The sequence below is a fragment of the Prionailurus viverrinus genome, chromosome B1 (assembly GCF_022837055.1).
Source record: "Prionailurus viverrinus isolate Anna chromosome B1, UM_Priviv_1.0, whole genome shotgun sequence".
Lineage (NCBI taxonomy): Eukaryota > Metazoa > Chordata > Mammalia > Carnivora > Felidae > Prionailurus > Prionailurus viverrinus.
This window is the reverse complement of record NC_062564.1, coordinates 166,828,475-166,850,665: the sequence shown is the minus strand read 5'-3', so window position 1 is coordinate 166,850,665 and position 22,191 is coordinate 166,828,475. Positions and strand designations below refer to the sequence as shown.

At 37.3% G+C, this 22,191-nt stretch overlaps 1 protein-coding gene across 3 annotated transcripts in view; it reads right to left on the bottom strand.

Moving 5' to 3' along the window:
- The window catches only part of GABRA4 (gamma-aminobutyric acid type A receptor subunit alpha4), a 142,982-nt gene that overhangs the window by 97,477 nt on the left and 23,314 nt on the right, over window positions 1-22,191 (bottom strand). For all 3 annotated transcript variants that reach the window (XM_047856693.1, XM_047856691.1, XM_047856692.1), the window contains one exon: window positions 16,765-17,024. In XM_047856693.1, the coding sequence (XP_047712649.1) occupies window positions 16,765-17,024 (260 nt within the window). The remainder of the gene's footprint in view (window positions 1-16,764; window positions 17,025-22,191) is intronic.

Genomic DNA, 22,191 nt, shown 5'->3' with positions numbered 1-22,191 from the left:
CCTGTCAGCCAAAATACCCTACCTGTGGTCTCTCCATGTGGTCTGGGCTTCCTTACAGCATGATGGCTGGGTCCCAGTAAGGAGTCTCAAACGAGCCAGCGTCGATGTCATATAGCATCACTTCTACTAGGCACAGAGCCCACCCACCCCCTTGCCAACTGGATTCAAGGTTGAGGTAACACAGACTCTAACCAACATTGTAAGAAATGCATGTCAGATACCCAGTGGAGGAAGGAGCCTTAGTACAACCACCTTGAAAAATGTTTTCTGTCACAATGTATTTCTTGCAATACTCAAAATGCTTCAAACAGCCTGAGATCCAGGCTTCACGGATCTCTTTATGTGGTTGGTAGAGTTAAGTGGGGGAGGGAACAGTTAAAATTACCAGTTTTGAAAGAGGGATGGAGCAACTTTTAATGTCAGCTTGATGAATTGTGAAAAAAAAAAAAAAACCTGAACATTGAAATTAAACTTTGGAATGAGTTCCTGATTATTTTTTTGTGTACTTAGCAGAATCCCTTTTTACTCATGCATTGTCAATTTTCAAAGCATTTGGTTAACATAAAAACTAACCCTACACTAAAATTATATTGTGGCAGATTCAAACATATGTTAGCACTATATAATATTACCAAAGAGCACTTTCATCTAATTCAGCTTCTTGGTTCTTTTTGTCCCTAGATAAATGGGAGTTTCCTACATGAATTATAGGTTATACCTGCTCACGTGGGGCATGCATATGTGGAAATAGTAGCACCAAATGAATGGCTGTTACAAAGGCTAACAGTCTATGTGGAGCTATGTTCTTGTCATTTTAATCTATAACCAACCATGAATGTATCAGGAGCCTTCTGGCTAATGCCTTTCTCTTCTGTGCACACTTTCAAATTGTTCTAAGAGTGAACCTAGCTAGGCCTTACATCATGAGACCACCCAGCTGATCCGAAACAGCCATAAGCCCTCCATTGAACATCGAATTTGTATTTCAATCATTAAAATAATCAAATTTGTTTATCCTCTAGAAATCTATGAAACTATTATCATAAATAAAGAGAACCTCAGCCAGAAAATAAGATATTAATGACATGAAGAAAGAACACCATGGAGTGAGCACAATAATCGGATTGTGGAGAGCTTTCCAACTGGGGAAGAACATTATGATGAGCTAGTGAAAAAGCAACAAATTCTGTCTCATTGCTTGCATTGCTGAGAGTATACGATTGTGCTTATTCTACTGTGCTAGCAGATTGATCTGGAATAAACATATATAATGTACATATTTGATGTAGCTATTTCTGAACTGACCAGCTCTATCATGAATCAGGCTGCACCACGCAATGCTAAATTAGGTCTAACAAGCAGAGTACCATAATCCCCCCAAAACAGCAGAGTTCTTTCTTTGCCGTATAAGTCCGGCATTACTCTCAATCAGCCCAACATATATGATGAAATCTTAGGATATCCTCAATTAGGGCTTGACAAAAAAAAAAAAAAAAGAAAGAAAGAAAAAGAAAATTGAAGTTCTCGGGTAACACACAAGGCAATGCCAGCAAGTGACATGGACAAAAAGACTTCTTATTCAGTATTTCTCTTCTCACTTTCATACTTCTGATTTCACCCCACATGTTTCAGCTCCCAATTTTACATCTTTCTGTATCTGGTTCTGTTTTGTTTTTCCACCATGAGAAAGAGCATCTAATAACAAAATCCTTGAAAGTAAAGCAGCAGTATTGATCCGTCTTACATTATAGAACAATTGGCCTGTACCTTCCACCAACACTGCAGCACAATAAAGACCTGAGATCTTTTTACTTCCCTGTTTTCTTCAATTTTATGTGCCTTGGAACTCAGAAGCTTCATAATGCTATGATTTCCAATACTGTGAGTAGTCTAGCTGCACTTAATGACTGCAAAATGTCTGGATAGTAACCAGGAAGTTAATTGTAGCCAATAATTATCTAAAATGGTCTCATGAGGTCCTGAAATCCCCTTTTGGTTATAATTTTAAACTTTAACCCCATTATACAATGCCTATTAAAGTCATAAATATCTAGATTATAATTTTAAATAATTAACTTAAAATCCTTTTGCAAATTTTCATTGCTAGAAAACTGCTTTTTACATTTGCTCTGTTGTTAAGGTGGCTATCTCGTCTATTGGTCAAACCAGGATATTTTTGTCCTAAACAAAGGCTAAATTGGGTAAACCACAAGGACAAAGTCAACCTACCCATTATACATTAGTTGAAAAAAAAAACAACAAAAATTTTCAATTTGCTAGGAATTTGAAGACCACAGGGGGGAAAAAATGTACGTTTCATTCAAAATATGATGTTAGTTTTTTCCATATTCTATCTCAATGTGCTTCAAAACCTTTCTTTAAGGTATTTTTAGTAATGAAATTGATAAAATAAATTTGGCTACAGCACAAAGGATATTACCCATTGCAAACGTGCAAAAGTGAAAGATTTACATAATTTTGAAAAATGAGTACAATCCATAAAGAAACACTGTGGGAAAAAAGGTCGAAGAGAAAAAGAATTTAAATACTGGAAGTACTAAAGGAGAGATTCATTTTTTTAATTAACCAAAAACAAACAGGATTCACCACATAAAATCTAATTCTATTTTTATGAATCGCTCAGGGATACTAATATAACTTTCTGTCAGCAGATCAAGTCCCCATTGACCGTAATCTATTTCAGTCCCGAAATGTATTCTTGCTTTGTGGATAATAGGTAACCTCCTTGGTGCCATTTTTAGATCAGCCCATCGGCAAACATTAAGCAGAAAGCATGTTAACATTTTTTAGGATCAGCTAAGCCTTTGGCAAAGTGGGTTTCTTGCTTGCAGAAGCAGCATAGTAAGCTAACCACAGGGGAGCTGATGCTCTGTGTCTGTATAAGCCTCAGCTTCTTCAAGTCAAAATAAAATAAACAAACTAACAACACAATCCTACTGAGAGTATTATTATGCCCATAGAGGATATGTTCCCATCGGCCCCAGGCACACTGAGTACCGGTCCAAGGTTTTGACATTCTTGGCTCCAACCTAAATTCTTGTCTTGAAAACAAATAAACTTAAAAAATGCTAATCACTGTAATCACCAGGATAATTTCTAATTACCTATTTTGCTGTCAAAAAGAAAAAGTTGATAAAGGAAATTGTTAAGTCAGATCTAGGCCTCATCTTCACCTCAAAAGACTGCCTTTGACTTTTTAAACCAATTTTAACCAGTGCAAATGGTGTTTTCATATGGTTCAACTTAATACAAACTGACTTTTGTCAAAACAAATTGCAGGCCCATTTGGTCATGGAAGGGAAAGCCATGAAGGTCAAGTGCTCAGCCCATGCTCCCTCCATTCATCACTGCTGTCCATGTTTTGTTTTGTTTTTTAAGTTTATTTATTTTGAGAAAGAGAGAGAGAGAGGTGGGGGGCAGAGAGAGAGAGAGAGGGAGAGAGAGAGAATCCCAAGCAGGCTTTGCTCTGTCAGCAATGTACAAACCATGAGATCATGACCTGAGCTGAAACCAAAGGTCAGATACTTAACCAACTGAGCCACTCAAGCACCCCAGTCCTCATGTGTTGGTGGTGGATCTGCCCTAAGAATATAACTATCAAGTTCCTATATGGTTGTCCAGCTCTTGCTTACTTTCTGTGGAAGCATCTTTGAAGCTCCATGATGCCTTCTTTTCTCACCTTCCAAACAGGAAGCCTTTATAAGAGCTTCTCCATTCAAACCCAGCTCTCAGAAGGGTATTGATTGTACCCTTCTCCCACATAGAATCGGAGGACGTTTCCTGGCGTTCCACATATAGTCTGAACAGCATAGTTGAGCAGGACTCTCACTTCCCATCTAGTGGCCTGTCTATATCAGTAGCCAGAGTAACCCAAACAAGACTAAGAGTCAAAGGCATGGCCCATGAAAAAGGCAGGGATAATAGTTGCTTCATACGGGAGACTTCCACAGAAACCAGGTGTTTGGGGTCAAGAAATGAGACATGCAGATTTCCTTCAGTAATCTCCAAACTTGGTGTGGGCCTCAAAAAGTGAAAAAGCAATACTGGAATGGAATACTGGAGTGATCATCTAGGACTTCTCTTTCCTGTCATTATTATTATTATTATTATTAATGCATTGCAGAGACCACATTGCATTGATTCATTCTTTTATCCATTGACTCAGTCAGCCAATATTAGATGAGCATTTACTGGGTGCCAGGCTCTGTGCTAAACACTGGTCCAAAAGTTCATATTCTTAAAGACTTTTTAAAAATCTGTCCAGATGTTCACATATGCGCATAAGCTGATTAAACTAAAAACAATACTATACCCATTTTGTATGTGAAGAGTTGACATTCCACTATTTGGATACAGAGTCCATACCACATTTTGCCAAGTTCTCTTTGAAAATGTTAATCCTCAAGTGCCAATGATGCGGCTGAAGAGAAAGTACACATGTGCTAAGTGATGGGGATCCTTCTTCCTTCATATCTCCTCCCTTTATTTTAATGGTACAACTTTTCACTTTCAAGGGACCCCTTGATGTCCCCATTAAACTGATTAGGCTTAGACAATCTTTTCAGGGAGGCAAAAATAGAAAGCACTAACAGAGAAACTAAACCACACACACATCCTCACACCCCCATTCCTTTCTCTTTTTTTTAATGTTTGTTTATTTTTGAGAGAGATGGAGACAGAGTGTGAGCAGGAGAGGGGCAGAGAGAAAGAGAGACACAATCCAGAGTGGGCTCCAGGCTCTGAGAAAGCTGTCAGCACAGAGCCTGATGCAGGACTCAAACTCACAAACTGTGAGATCATGACCTGAGCCGAAGTTGGATGCTTAACCAACTGAGCCACCCAGGTGCCCTGTCCATTTCTTTATTTAAATCCCTTAAGGACAGCCTTTTCTCTGACTCTGGAGCCCACAACTGTTATCTTTCTTTTTATTTTTTTATTTTTTTATTTTTTTATTTTTTTCAGAGAGGGAGAGAGAAAAAGAGAGAAAGGGAGACCATGATCAAGGAAAGGGGAGAGAGAGAGAGAGAGAGAGAGAGAGAGAGAGAGAGAGAGAGAGAGAGAGAGAGAGAGAGACTCTGAAGCAGGCTCCAGGCTCCAAGCTGTCAGCACTGAGCCTGATGTGGGGCTTAAACTCGTGAATCGCGAGATCATGACCTGAGCCAAAAGCAGGCACTTAACCAACTGAGCCACCCAGGTGCCCCACAACTGTTTTCAATAAGTCAAACAAAAAAGCAAGTGAAAGTAATTTTTTTTAAGTTTTTAGGTTTTGGTTTGTTTTTTTATATTAGAGAGAAAGACAGCACATGAGCAGGGGAGAGGGTCAGGAAAGAGAATCTTAAGCAGGCTCCATGCTCAGCACAGACCCCAATGAGGGGTTCCATCCCATGAACCCTTGGGATCATGACCAGAGCCAAAGTTAAGAATCAGATGCTGAATGCACTGAGCCACCCAAGTACCCTTAAAATTTTGTTTTAGCCAAATTCCACCCCCCCCCAAAAAAAAAAAAAAGAGAGACAGAGAAAGAGCTTGAGAGAGAAACCAAATTCACTGGACTACATGGTTGGGAGTCATGAGACTGGAGAGAATAAATAAGTCTCCATGCTAGTCATCTATATGAAGATGTTGGAGTTACAAAAATTGAAGTCAAAGTACAAGAGAGAGAAACAGATGGAGAAAGAAGAGAATCTTGCAGAATAACTAAGGAATATGAAAATTGAGGGTCACTAATAAGAGAGGCTTTGTGAAAGCATAAGATGTGTTATTCAGGCAATGAAGCTAGGCAGGTGAAGAATCTCGTGAAATCTGAAATCCTAGAACACAGAAAACCATGTCCTGCCATAATAGCTGAGTGGAAAGTGCCCTCTCCTTAAATTGACCAAAATAGATAATAATCTTTGACCAAGGATATTTTTACGCATAATATCCTCTAATTCATTTAAGTGAAATGAAATAAGTAATACGCAAACTGATAATTCTTGAAACTTCTGAAACATCTGAGGCTGAGTGAAAAGCTAGAGATTTAGCTATGTATATTATGTTGTGAGAAATTAGTCCCTCAAAATAGCAAAAGGGAAATTGGCAGCTTAGCTAAATAAACCAGAAGGAATGAATAATCTTACATAGTAGCTTAGGGAAAAGAATTTGCTGGAAAATGTAGCTAAACATTGAGGGAATTTGTTTCAAGCAGCTGTAATTTTTGAAGCTGATTTTTTTTCACTCTTGAAGAAGGGCTGGTTCACTCACATTACTAACAGAGATGGAAAAAGATCACCAAATTAATAAAAATTTGAAATGCCTTTAAAAAAAAACTTCTAGGGGCACCTGGGTGGCTCAGTCGGTTGAGCGTCCGACATCAGCTCAGTTCATGATCTCATGGTTAGTGAGTTCAAGCCCGCTTTGGGCTCTGTGCTGACAGCTCAGAGCCTGGAGCCTGCTTCGGATTCTGTGTCTCCCTCTCTCTGTCCCTACCCTGCTCATGCTCTGTCTCTCTCTCTCTCTCTCTCTCTCTCTCTCTCAAAAATAAACATTAAAAATAATAAAAAGTAAATTTAAAAACCTTTTAATAAAATGTCACTGAAGGAAATATGTGGTTCCTTCATATATTGCTATCCCTGGCACTTGAGCCCATGTCTCAGTTGTATGAGGAATGAAATCAACCAGTAAGTATTACTCAAGTACTTGCTAGGTACTTAGCAAGTTTGTTCCAGATGTGCTAGAGGAATAATGGAGTAAATGGAGAAGTCATAAAAATTCCAGGAATATAGGAATAGTTTATTAATCATACAGCAACTCCAGAATGATCCTTAGGCTAGTCCATAAATATCACAAACAAAACTAATGATATTTATAGTAATGAGCTAGCTCATTTCCTTGCTATTCTCCTGCATCTGCTGGCCACCAGTAAAACACACCTCACTGGTAGGCTGAGTTCTCCCACCATGCCCTCCCAAAGTTCAGGATGCTTCTTAAAACGTGCCCTGATCCCTACAGAATATTTGCTCCTCTTGATTATTTATATCACTATACTCTGCCACCTGAAATAGTATTAATTCATTTAGGGCAAAAAGGTCTCTTTTGAACTCCTTTAAAATTTTCCCTACAACCTTTAGAACGATTCTTCTGAACGTATATTCTAAGTAAACATTGTTAATTGAAGATATAAACGTGTAAGACAGGTTATTTCAAATAAAAAATAACAGTCATACTTTTGAATGTTTTTAACTGTTTAAAATGTCAAAAAGTGGCAAAACTAGGGACTGCTCTATAGTTTGTCGACATGACTGCACTAAATCAATTTGTCATTTTTAGCCTTGACAAAATTTTTGTGTATTTTATGCAAACCTGGGCATTCGGAGAGTGTGCCTACTTTTCTGTGATTTTGGCTTCTATGTAACCTAAACTACTAGCTAAGGGATAGGGCTTGTTATAATCGGGACAGAGTTTCAAAGTACGGCTTACCCTTTGAACAATGTGAGCATGAATACAGCCCTCAGGAAAGCAGGAAAAGGGGCGGGGCATGAGTATGGGGCGGTAGGCAGAGCAGAGGGTCAGTAGTGCTGGTGGTGGGTTGTAACTGCAGCCTTCATTCCCACTTGTAAACCTACCCTTTGGAGCCAGCCTACCTGGGCTTAAACCCTGGCCTGGTTACTTGCAAGCGGTATGATTTTGAACAAATCACTCAGGCCTCTCAGCGCTTCAATTTCCTCATCTGTCAGGTAGGATGAAGATCAGACAGGACTGCTGTGACAATTATATGAGTTAATATATGTAAAATGCTTAAAATACTCTCTGGCACTAGGTCACATAGTATCCGTTGATGCTTTTATTGCCACTGGAATAGTATGGTTTTTGCTATATAGGTGAGCATAAAATAACTTGAATATTTAATTGCATCTGACTCAGTGAACCCAAAAAGACTCATCCTCCTTCTAATCATTTTTTACCGAAGCAAGCACATGTTGAAGAGTATAAAGCAAGCTGGCATTGGTTATAGAGAGTGAATGAGTCTGTAGTAGCACAGATTTTTCAATTAGAAGGAAATTTAGATATTACCTTGCCTAACTCGTTCATCTAACAGAGAAGTGCAAACCCAAATACTGCGTTGTGTTATTAAAGCTCCATTGGAGACCTGAGAGTAGAGACAAAATCCCTTTATGCCTCTTTGTTTTCTCTACTGAGAGGCAGCACCATGCATCTGAAAGTGTCCAAAAACACTTCACCAAGGTTTATTTTCCTCAACCATAAAATTATGTGTATAACAACATGACAATTCATCCTGGGGCTCACTGTAGAAATTAGAGATAGCGTATGTAAAGTAACTAGCCCTATGTATTATACACATATACACACACATATATGGGATATATATATAAATATATACATATATGTACATATCTATATAGTACATTGTAGACAATAAAAAAATGATGATCATCATAGTAATGACATGCTACCTCCCCAAATTCCATGTAATGTATACACTTCACAGCTTCTTCCTTTGCCATATTTGTAAACATAGAATACATGAAAATCAAAAAATGGATTTACTATTAATCTATATCTATACCACACACATACACACACACACACACACACACACACACACACACACACCCTACACTGTATTATACTACGTTTATAAGACACCTTACTCTTTCCTTGAACACTAATACAGCTAATATATCTAGCCTTCCTAATAGCATTAAAATTATGGCATTTCCCATTCTGTAGAAATAAACAGACTAAATTTTTAATCATGCTGCTAATGTTGGCATTTTTCTACCCATGTGATTATTATCAATAGTCACCAAAATATGCACATTATGGTTTCAATGAGCTACTAAAACTGATTGCTTCTCCTCCATTTGTCATTTTGAATGATGTCCCTTAACTTGCCACGTTTTGTATTTCAAAAAAATAATGTGAAGTCTCAGCTTAATTCTCTCTGAGATAACTTATTACCCTCTCTGCTTCTCTTTCACAGCATTTTGTACATTAATCGTTATTTAATTATTCGAAATTAATCATTGAATGTTGACCTTCAGTACTATTCTCATATCTATGAAGGGAGTGAGTACAGTATTCCTAGCATACTGACACTTAATAGGTATTTCATAAATATGTTCATAAATATAATAGGTTCCCAAAATGTAATTGAATATAGAGATTGGTATTTCAGCAGATAGATCTAAGGTAGCAGCAAAGATTTGAGAGTGAGTTCCCACTACTAAAAGTTTGCTTGTATTAATCTAAAACCAGGACTCAGACGACACTTCTATATACTAACTATGCTACTAACTCACAAGACTAACAGCCTCTCCCCTTCACTAGACAACACTCCTAGGTTTTGCCTTTGAATCCTGTGTGCCCTGCATGGTGACTGTGCATAGCAGTTGTTTGGTAAATTCTTGTTAAATGACTAGATTTGTTTTCAAGGATTAGCAACAAGACAATTTCTCATGAAGCTGCACAAGACACGTAATAATACAAAAAGATAAAAAATACGGCTGGGAATGAGACAAAATTCTGTTATTCTTGACATAAATCATACAGTTTAGTAATTGTGCGATTAAGCAATGACTCATTGCCTAAAAAGAATTATTGACTACAGAACATCCTGTACCGAACAAGGTATGGGCTTGGGGAGGTACAATTTATATATGATTTAAAGAATGTCATTAAACTAGTGTCACGAACATACGTAAATGTCAAGTGAACTGACAGCAGTGCTTCATGTCCTTTTGCAAACTGCCAAGGGAACTTTAAACTAAGTTAAGAAATGAAAGAAATATGGACAAATGGAAAAATGAAAGTTTCTTGCATGTTAGCTTAAACTATTTAAAGAACAGCATTTCTAAGTGGAGTTTCGAGAATGATTAAAACGAAAATCTGAAACTGACCTAGTTTGTACACCCTGTTGCAATGAAATGATGCTTGTGTATTACCAATCACTAGGGAATCATTGTATTTAACACTGATGTTGCTAACAGTCATTGACATGTGTGTAAGTGGTATGACTAAATTGACCAAAGGACAACAAATAATGCTTTCCTCTTTTTTTAATTTTTAAATGTTCTATTTAGTTTTGAGAGAGAGAGAGAGGGAGAGAGAGAGCACAAGTGGGGGAGGGGCAGAGAGAGAGGGAGACATAATAATCCGAAGCAGGCTCCAGACTCTGAGCTGTCAGCTCAGAGTCCGACGCGGGGCTCAAACCCACAAACCGTGAGATCATGACCTCAGCCGAAGTCAGGTGTGTAACTGACTGAGCCACCCAGGCGCCCCAATGCTTTCCTCTTTTTTTTTTTTTAATTTTTTTCAACGTTTATTTATTTTTGGGACAGAGAGAGACAGAGCATGAACGGGGGAGGGGCAGAGAGAGAGGGAGACACAGAATCGGAAACAGGCTCCAGGCTCTGAGCCATCAGCCCAGAGCCTGACGCGGGGCTCGAACCCACGGACCGCGAGATCGTGACCTGGCTGAAGTCGGACGCTCAACCGACTGCGCCACCCAGGCACCCCCCCCAATGCTTTCCTCTTAATGCACAGTGGCACTTGTAGATTTACTGAGCTTTTTGTTTTGTTTTATTTTTTTTTTTCAAAGTGTCCTCCTCAGTTCTCTATTGCTGCCCACTAGGTAAGTTCCACTGTTGATAAGTGCATCTCAGAATGCTAAGACTGAATATCAGTTGTTATAGCTGCTCACAGTGACCAGGCTCTAGCTCACTACTAACATCTGTTTGATGTTCACATTTACTCTGACGAGAAAGAACGTTACATAAAATACAAATGTTTTTGGACATGGTTGATAAATATATAATTTCAGAGGCACCACATTTCCCATTGTCTGATTCCTATAGTTGACTCCTTATAATCCGTCAATAAACTGTAATTTCTAAACACCATGCACTGTGCTGTGTGAGAAAATAGAATAAAGCCACAATCAATGTTATTAAGGAGCTAGCCATCTAAACTAGGTAAATACAGCAATCACATATGAAACAATTTAGTAATGCAAAATACTTTAGGATATTATAAATGATAAATGTTGTGATATATATTTTAAATGTTGAAGATGGTTCAAGAAATAAAGGATAATAATAATCGCACAATTATTTACTGGGCATTAACCTTGCACTATGTACTTTACATGTGTGATGTTATTAAACCCTCATGATAAGCCTTTTCAGTAGGTTCTCTCATCACCCCCAGTTTGTAAATGTGGATCCTTGAGACCATGTCCTTGAGATTCCTGAGCTCAGTCAGAATGAGACACATACATGGGAAATATGGCTTGAGTTTGACTTTGAACAATGGGTAGTAAAAAAGGAGATTCTCATGAGTGCACTTGAGTTACTGAACTCAAGAGGAACCTTCAATTTTTTATTTATTTTTTATATCATCTTTTTATTAAAGACTCTAAGTAGAGCAAATAGCTCTTTAATTTTGTAAATATCTCTGTAAAAAGGGGCACTTGGGTGGCTCAGTCAGTTAAACATCTGGGTATTGGTCTCATCTCGGGTCAAGATCTCCTGGCTCGTGGGATCGAGCCCCATCAGTCCAGCAGAGCTGCACTGACAGCACAGAGCCTGCATGGGATTCTCCCTCTCTCTCTCTGCCCCTCCCTCCCTTGCTCTTGCTCTCTCAAAATAAATAAATGAAAAAAACATATTTTAAAAATATCCTTGTAAGAATCTCTGAAAAGTCCATGAAGAATAGTTATGGTGAAAAGGAAACAGACAAAGAAATTGAGTAGATGGGAATGGAAAGGTATGCTGCAGACTGAAAACAGAAATCATTATCGTGTGAAGGGAGACAATGCCCTGCTACAGAATTGCCACTATCTAAACTTGAACTAGTTTAGCTTCTTCATTAAATGTGGTTCACTGCTCTTCTCTGTTCTAGTGAATGATGCCACCACCATCTCATCCTCCATTTCTGTCACTCAACATTTCTAATCCATCGTTAAAGCTTTAGGCTTAAAAGTATGGGTTTTGTTGGCCCAGCCCTGCAACCTACCAGATAAATGATTTGGGGAAGATCACTTGATCTCTATCAATTTCCTTATTGGTAAAACATGGATTCCAACAGGACACATCTTGTAAGTTTTTAAAATTAAGTTATATATACAATGTCTGTAAAAGTTCTTGTCACTGACATGTAAAAACCATTCAGAATATTTTGCCATTGTTATTTATTCATAGAAATATGAACAAAAGATTATTGGGCTGATCATTTTATGCATGTGTATAATATATACATTCTAATGACTATTATTCATAAGTATATCATAAATTAAATAGTACAAAACAGAGTTTTAATAAAAGAGAACAAGTTTTACATTCAGATGCAGCTGAATTAATCTAAATATTGGTTTACCATTTCTTGACTACATCACCTAACAATTGCAAGCCTCAGTTTCTTCATTTGTAAAACAGTTATCATGATCTTGAAATGAAGTAACACATGTAAAGCCTATCACATAGTACCTGACACAATTTAAAAGCCAAAGTAATTTTAGTCATTATATCATTGGATGTTTTTCACAAGATACCACATATACTCATAAATGCATACTTTCTAACTGAACAAGGACTACAGGATATATTTTCAAATGAGTTTTTAAAATATGATTTTGAGAAATCTTCTCCTTTTATAGTTATTCTCTAAACCATCCTATTAATCCAAATCACCTGCATCAGTAAGAGAGTAGATACTCTAAGAAGTAGTGAGGATATGCAAGGGTACAACCACAACAGTGAAGATCAACTCAAATACTGGAAGGACAGAATCAAAGGCAGAATTAAGGTAAGAGAAGCATAACAGCTGCTTTGCCTCTTGAGATGCCCAAAGACATATTCAAGCTGCCCATAGCTGCCCTTGGATTCTGCCAATCGGCCTTTTCTCCTTGCTTCATGAATATTCCATAAACCATACGCTTTCCAATTCCCAAAGAATAGAAGTGGTCACCATACACCTCTGCTAGGCCATTAACTGGCCATAGGACACATATAGTGACAATGAATCCAACCACTAGTGACCTTACCCAAAGACAGAATTACCAAATGTCATGTAGTCTCTGAGGGCAATTCCAAATAAGGGGTTTAAGCATATTTTAAACAAAGGCAGCTTCATTCAAATAAGTAAACAGTCACACAAGCTGGAATACATATTTGAATAAGCAAATTTCAGCTGTCTGATTAGAATTTCTACTGAAACTCCAAACCTTATATATTTTTAGAATATTTCCTTCCAATAACATATTTTAAAATGTTACTCTTAAGATATTCTTTCTCCTCCTAAATTTTCTTCTCTCTCTCTCTCTCTCTCTCTCTCTCTCTGTTCCTCACACTCTCCTTCTCTCAATTTTAATGTGTTTTCAACCTTCAGAGTTGAACTTGATACTAAAGCCATTCAATGACAACTGACACTGCAACATCAGCTATGCTCTGGCAGCAATCTGGAGTTAGGTGGATGGGCTAACCCATTAATCACTGTCTTTGGAACACAGATATTCGTCAAGTAAACTGCTGTGGAGATATGGGTTATCATACACAAACAATCACATATTGTAGAGGACCGGAAGCCTACGATGCATATTTTGACCAGATTTCCTTCCCAACCTTTAAATACTATGAATTCTTGACTCTGGGTATGTCATTTGCACACAGGTTGTGGCCCAGCCTGCCAAGAGGAGTTACTGAATCAGAGTGGACTTAGCCAACTGCATGTGCTCAACCAAGCATTTACTGACAATGGCAACTACTCCAACCAAGTGATAAATTTAAGGGAACAAATAGAAGATTATTGGTTCTCTTCCCACCTTTGGAAATTCTGCAAAATAACTTACGTGTTGATAACATTCCATTATAGCACTAGGGCAAGTTCACTTTGCAAAAATGAAAAGAACTATGCCAACTCATCACAAATAGAAAAAATATGTATATAAAATATGTCTCCAAATCCAGAATCTCTGGACTTGAGCAATCCTGGGGTTGGGGGAAGTTAGCAGCTACATGGGAGAGTCAGAATGATTTACGCTTTCAACATTATTAGAAAATCATTAGTAGAAATATCTTGTTTCAATACTTAAAATTAACCACTAGTGATATAAAGATATATATAGCTTCCAAAGTACATGAAAAAATAAACACTAAGAAATTTTGTGAGAAAGATATATAACAAAAGCTAATATTAAGAAAGAATTCAAAAAATATAAAAATCAGACCAAATAGAATTCAAGGGAAAAGGTATTATATGGGACCAAAAAAAGGTTATTTTACAATCAAATATATATACGGATACGAAAATAGAGCAGATACGAATCTTTACATGTTGAATATCAGGGTATCAAAGTGTATAAAACAAAAAAAGTTAAAAGGCAAAAAAAAAAAATTTGACACAGGCTCATATTAGTGGGAGAATTTTTTGTGTCTTTCTTGGTATTTGAAAAATCAAGAAGACAAGAGGTGATTTGTTAGACAAATGAAATAATAATGTTTTAAGTAAAATTGATTTAATAACTAAAAATCAACTTCTTTCAAATTGCCATCAAACATTTATAAGTTTTTAACATAATACAGAACACAATGGAAGTATGATAACATTTACATTTATACAGGTAACATTTCTGAACACAATGTGATACAACTAGAAATGGACAGTGTAGCTAAATAAATAAACCAATTCCACTTTGGAAATTTTATCTTCCAAATATCATAGAGAAAAACAATCGCGTAATTGTAGAATATTTTGCAAATAATTATAGTAATATATATCAAAAGTTATTAACTATGGATAAGGGTGTATGCAATATAGCTCATGGCAATAAAGGAAACTACTATTAAAGAAGAAACAGTGAAAACAAATTACTAAGAATTAACCAAAAAAACTAGAAAAGAGTAACACAATTAACCTACAAAAAGATGGAAATAAAATAAATCATGAATCAACAATTAGAACACAGAAACAGTTAAATAAATGAATACATACATACATACATACATAAACAAATATCCAAGACTTAACTTTTTTTTGAAAGAAATAGTAAATAGAATTTTTCTACCAAGGCCTACAAGACAGCAAAACAACTAAAATCACAATAAAAGTCAGAGACGGCATAAATCTACCCATGGGTAATGGGAAAGGGCTAAAACTGCCTGATTTAAAAAATCAGGTTTTTTTTAACTGAATACAGTGTACAAAATCCATTCTAATGATTTTGAAAATTTTTCGAAACGGTTTACTCTAGAGGAAAATGTAAATTAAGTCAATTCAAATGGACTTAATGGAAAGGGCAATAATTTTCCTACCTGCTCACGTGTTATTCTTAGAGAACCAGTGCCTGGAGCTCGTAGGAGCTATAGGTTGTTGACACTTCACCAGCTAATCCCTGCTAGAGCGAGCATGGAACCTGATTTGTTCTACCGCTGTGTCCGCGGAGGACTTCCCCGACCACCTGCATGCCACCACCGCCCCCCCCCCCCCCCCCGCACCTTCCCGCAGAAGACTTCCCCCGACCACTTGTATTCTGAATGGCACCCCAGCCCTCTCGCAATGCGGCAGCGCTTCCTTCCTCTTAGGTGCTTCTGCACTATCACAGCACTGTCGGCATCTAACATGCGCATGTTTTTTAAAGTTTTAACATTTATTCATTTTTGAGAGACAGAGAAGGACAAAGAGTGAGCGGGGGAAGGGCAGGGAGAGAGGGAGGCAGAATCCGAAGCACGCTCTAGGCTCTGAGCTGTCAGCACAGAGCCCGGAGGCAGGGCTTGAATTCATGGACCGCAAGAGAACTGAGAGAGATCGTGACCTAGGCGGAAGTCTGATGCTTAACCAACTGAGCCACCCAGGTGCCCCTATTTATGCAGATGGTTTTAAACCATCTGTCTCCCTCTCCTCATTCTACACACTTAAATGTAAGCTCCATAGAGCGGGATATTTGTTTAGGAGGGGGGTTACCTACACTGTTGATTCTCAGACCAAAACAGAGTCTGTCACGTGGTTGGCAATGACTGTGTATTTGCTGGAGTTAGAAAATGAAGGAATTAATGAATGATTTAACAAATACAGGGAATAAGTTATTATCTACACACAATAAAGTCGATCATTATATATACTGTGATTTGGGCAAAAGAGTTTTAAACCATTACTTGTGGTTGAATTTTTTATTGCAGAATCACTAATGTGCTCAATGTAAATTACAGTAGCTCTTAAGTTTTTACATCCTTTCAGGTCTGTTCCCTTAGGATAAGAATTCTCAATCTTTGGCGTACATCGACTACAACTATGGGTGTTTTGTTTATTGGTCTTATTTTCTCGTTTAATACAAGGGCACAGGCCCCATCCAGCCCCATGGGATAGTGCTAATGTGGGATCATGTTAAGAACCGCTGCTTTATTTTGTTCAATGAACTCTACCAAAATGCTTTGTCAACCCACTCAAAGATATCCATAGGTTCCTCTTAAGAGTATACCTAAGATTTTGTCTGTCAAAAATCTTTTAATTCTGGCAGCAAGTTACAAACAAGTAGCTCCACGTAAATCTAGCTCGTCCAAATCTGTTTAATTTTTAGGCCATTAATCACCGTGTTAAAGTTGAAATTTACAATTATCCTTTTATACTTTTCCAGACTTTAAATAACTCACAAATTGTTATTGGGATTTTCAAATTCTCAGTTTTTCCCCTGGCAATGCAAATCTGCCCCAAAAGTTGAAATCTTAAACTGAAGGAGATTAAGTCAAATACCTGTAGAGGTGTTTCAGGATGCTTTTCTCTCAGCACAGGAGCAGCCGGGATCTCCTGGGGGGCTTTTGATGACTTCCTTTTGGCTTTTTCCATTTGAATATTGGTAAAATAATTGACAGCAGCAAACTCAATAAGTGCGGAAAATACGAAAGCAAAGCAGACAGCTATAAACCAATCCATGGCAGTAGCATAGGACACTTTGGGCAAAGAATGCCGGGCACTGATGCTCAGTGTGGTCATGGTGAGGACTGTGGTTATCCCTTCAAAAGCAAAAGAGCAAAGAGACAAAATACTTTACCATTACTTCTATGAAAACAAACCAACAAACCAACAAACCTAGGGATTTGGTGGGGTAGGGGTTACAAATTTTGCAATATCTCAAACCAAACCATCTTTAGTGGAAGATTTGAATCCTAGTGGTTCAGTGAAATTAGCACAGGTTTTTTTGTTAATTTTTTAAATGTTTGTTTATTTTTTTGAGAGACAGAGCATGGGCAGGGAAGGGGCAGAGAGAGGGAGACACAGAATCTGAAGCAGGCTCCAGGCTCTGAGCTGTCGGCACAGAGCCCGATGTGGGGCTTGAACTCACGAACGGTGAGATCATGACCTGAGCCAAAGTTGGATGGTTAAATGACTAAGCCACCCAGGCGCTCCAGCACAAGTTTTTGAGTAAGACACAGATATAATTAAAATCCTGCCTCTATATTAATCATTGGCTCAGTGCCACCTGGATTAAGTAAGGAAAACTCACTGGGCTTCATTTGATACTTACCTATTGGGTTTGCTATAAAGATTTCAAATATATAAGGCACCTGTCATATATTGGATTGGTATTAGTATCTGAGCCAACATACCTGAGAAAGTCAACACATCCATCTAACAGGATGTGTGACTTATTGAAGTGCTTATTCTCAACCAGAAGTGAGAAGTTGATAGCATTGTAATTTGGACCATCACAATTTCTGGGATAGGTATGGCCTGTTGCTATTGAGAATCATTACCAGAAAAAGCATGAATTATAGATAGTTACAATCCTTAAGTGAATATTACCTATTGAATTAAGATAATAATAAAATAACACTAATCTAGTTGTGAAAGAGCTTAATTTATAAAAGGCAGTACATGTAGATTTCTGAAAAAATTGATTTCTAGAATAATTTTGTTTTAAATATTGGACATCTACCATGCATCAGTTCGTGGTAGGCAGGAAAATCTTTGCAACAGGAATAGAAGTACTTCTCTTTCATCAACAGGCTTCCAAAGCATATCATTTCCAGGGAAGCCTTCTCCTCAACCTAAAAAAAAAGGTTAGTCCCCATTCTCAGTATAAAAATTCCACTTGCCATGAAAACTACAGAGAAATGCATTATTTAAAGATGCTAATAGTTGACTCTTTCTGCATCTTTGTCTATCTGTATATTTAATCTATGTTATCTAGTTAAGCTTGGAAATTTCTGTGAGAATTTACTATATCCATTTAAACTCATTCTATATAATGCTCAGGATAGCTCATGAATTGACACACCCAGATGTCGGGGGATGAGGAGGAGGAAGATAGTGATGATGATGATGATGATGATGATGATAATGATGATGATGATGATGGAGACACCTAAACTATATATTCCAATCCATGTCAATCCTTAGTTGAAAGCCAAATAATACATGTCAAACTGAAGAAAAAGTAAGCCCCATGCAGTAAAGGAATAATAATATTTGAGCTTAGGGAGAAATTATATTGTCTCCTCAACTCAGCATTTAATTATATTCTTCCTTGTTCCCTAATTATTCCATGTATTTAAGCCTGTTTCCACAACTTGATTTAGTGCAGCCTCCTTGAGGGCATAAATGTCTAACATTTCTTCAGGACAGACCATACCTCATATAGTGCTGGATACATGACGAATGCATAAGAAATAAAAACTCATTTTTTTCACCTCCTCACCAACCCATTTTTTTCTCTAGTCCCCTCTTAATTGTCAATTTTAGAACATAAAAAAATTAAAGCTACTTGCAGTATATAAACTATAGATCTTTTAAAAATATTTCATAAACAGAGAAAGAAATTTGAGGATTTGGTTGTATTCCCTTTTAAAAAAATAATGGTGATTTTTTTAGAGTTTTATTTGTCTAAAACAGATTTTAAAATGTATGCTTGGTGAAATAAGGAGATATTAAAATAGCTAGAAAATGGAGTGTTGGGAATTTATTGGACTTCATTTCAGAAAGAGACCTTAGAACTTTTAGGCCCCCATTTTGAATCTCAGAAAAAATGGCAGCTTTCCCATGCTGCCTATGAAATGTAAATTAATTAAAAAAATTTTAGCTACATAGTTTGAAAATAAATCAAAGTTTCTCTTCTTATTCATAAAAATTTAAGTTTAATGGTCTATTAAGAATTCAAAAATGTTCTACAACTTCCTTACTTCCCCTACTATGCTGAAAAACTATGCTGAAAACACTTGGGAATAAAACATGAACAGTGCAGCCTAAATAAGAATACTACTCAGAACTCAGAAAATTCCACAGAGCATGTGATAACAAAAAAGGAAAACTCAAACCCAACTATAAGCAATTTGGGATTTCCCATGTTGCTTTGAACATTTATTTCTTGTACTAGAACAATTTCTCCCTCAGACCTCAAGTAATGGTCTTCATCTTCTCCTGCTATCATAGAAAGAAATTCCTTTATTAATGTAAGTAGGATATTAATGCAATTATTGAGCCATGAACCCCCAAATTACTTTCTGATCATTAAGGAGGGTAAATCCCCAGTTTCATGAAGATGTTAAATTACGCTAGGGACATAAATGCAAAAAATCCTGGATATGTGGCCACTTTCCATTCCTTTTTCACTGACTTGAGTCAATTTAGTTTTAAGTTTGTAGAACAGCCATTGAAGGGTATATGATACTATGGTTCATCTTTCCTGACTATTGGCAAAGTTAGGAAAGGTAGCCTGCATAAACAATTGGCTAAGTGTTTGAAGTTGCCATCCTTTTCTTTAGACATTAAAAAGTTCTGTTCGCCTGGTGATCAAATTTAAAGAAAGCACTAGCATGACAGGAATGTGCTTATTACAGCTGTTTTTAGACAGAGCATTTGGTTCAATAAATACTAAAAGAATTGCAAACAGAAGCCAACCCTTTGGATAAGAAGCCATGCTTCCTCTGCATCTAGGAAGACATTGCATCTGCTCTAAATGGCTTTGCTGGCATCTACCCTCAAAACACTTCAACAACCACAGGATTTTTTTTTGACACATTCAAGTATTGATGCCAGTACCTGCTTTTATAATGCTGAATATGTACCATATTGGCTGGCCCGGGAGCTGGGAGAGGACATGGAAGAGTGGGCTAAGACTGTGCACAAGAGTAAATTTTTGGCTGGCCACTCCAAGAAAATGAACTAGTAATGATTTAGACATGCCAGCTGGCATTTACTCTGGTTTAACATTTTACTATACTGGAATAATTAGAAGACTTAAAGGCATGCAACTTTGCAGATAGAAGGCCTTTGGAGAGAATGTAGAACACTCTGCTTCTCATAGTTACACTAATTTTTTTGAAGGGGGAGTCTGTTTTTGCATGATTTCTAGTGATATCTCTGACCCAGAAAATTCTCTCCCTGAATGAAGAGGGAAATTAAAATTAGGGGAAAAAATATTAATCCAGAATGAATTTTTTACTTGAATCTCATATGAAATAGATTGCCAATGATCCCCCAAACACTTTAAACTTAACTTCCTTAGGAAAATACCATCTCAGGGCCTCAATGAACAATTTAATAACTACCATCCTGACACACCTTAGACATTTCAAGACTTCATTATTGTGCATAATTTCCCTGGTCAATCAAAACCAACATCTCGGCACATAAGCTCAAGACAGGCAAATGTCACAGTTCAAATGGAAAAAGCTACCCACAAATTATCTTCAGCACACATCCATACAATCTCACTCAGTAGCTCTGGAATACTCCACAAGTACCCACATCATACTTCCTGTGAAGACAGAATGACAGAGTAGAAATGGCAGAGTTCTCAACGTTAGACAGAAACTGTCCTGGGTCCATCACTTATAAGTAGGTGACTTGATACAAGTTTCTTGATTTCTCTGAGTTCTTTTGCTTCTCCATGAAAAATTAATAACACCTACCTTGCTGAGCTATTGTGAAGATTACACAAGATGGCACATCTTATCCTTACTACATGCTACTTAATTTCCTCACAGTGTCTGCGTTATCAAGAAATCTGTAGGAAATGTTGGGTGGCTACAGCTGTAATCAATGTTATCCTTCTCTGCACCACTGGTGATTTCCATTATTTGGGGACAAGTGAGACAGTGGCTACCAGTTTGTGTTGAACCGAAAAAGCACCCAAAGCTTATCAAGCAATCACAATAAACATAAACTACAGAGAAGCTTTAATTATAGTATCAAGTGGTGGTCTCAAATGAGGTAGGTGGCAGGGTAGACTTACAATAATCAACATTGAAATAAAATGCATTGTGTGATAGGCATTCCTTCAAGTGCTTTATCCAAATTAATTTATTTAATCCTCATAGCAACCCTGTGAAGTAGGTACAACCATGTATCCTGTTGTAACACATGCGGAAAAGAGCAGAAGCAACTCACTGATGGTTTGTCAGCAAATCAGTGGCAGACCTAGTGGTTAGAACCTTGGCTGCAGAATCTGTATTAAGATACTATTATACCTTCATCAGATGCACAAATGATGGGTCAGTATTTTCTGTTCTAGGTGTTCTTTAAGACCACAGAGAAAAGATGATAAAAATAAGTGATTTTACTTTTATTACCAATGAAATAGTTCCTGAAATATTGATATTATTGGTGCCAGAGAAAGTTAAAGAACTTTGGTCTGATGCTCAGCCTCAGCAGGTGCTTCCTGCCCAGTCAGGCTGACTCAACATGACATGGAAACACCCAAGATTAGTATGGGCACTAAATGAGATAATGAGCATAAAGGACTTAGCAGAGTGCCTGGAATTACACAACAGAACATTATATGTCCTCTTGAAAAAGCAACTAAAAATCAAGGAAATCAAGTCAGAACAAAGTAAATCTCCTCTCTGTCAGAGAAGTATGAGAGAGAGTAACCAATATGTACTAAGTGCACCATATGCCCTGTGATGAGGACCGCACATAAATCCACATCCTCACTAGTCTATGAAAGAGAGATGTATTAGCATGGATATGTATATGGATGGAGAAAATAAGTGCCAGATTCCAGTTTCAAACCCCAATCTGTTATGGTGCGAAGCTTAGATTTGTTATTTTCTGTTTCATTTTTACATACGTTTTTAATAGGTAAAATTTATTCAACACTTGCAACATGGATTTATTCTTTAATTGAACCTTTGCAACTCTATGAAGAAGGCAGGGCCATGATACCTGCTCACTACCCTC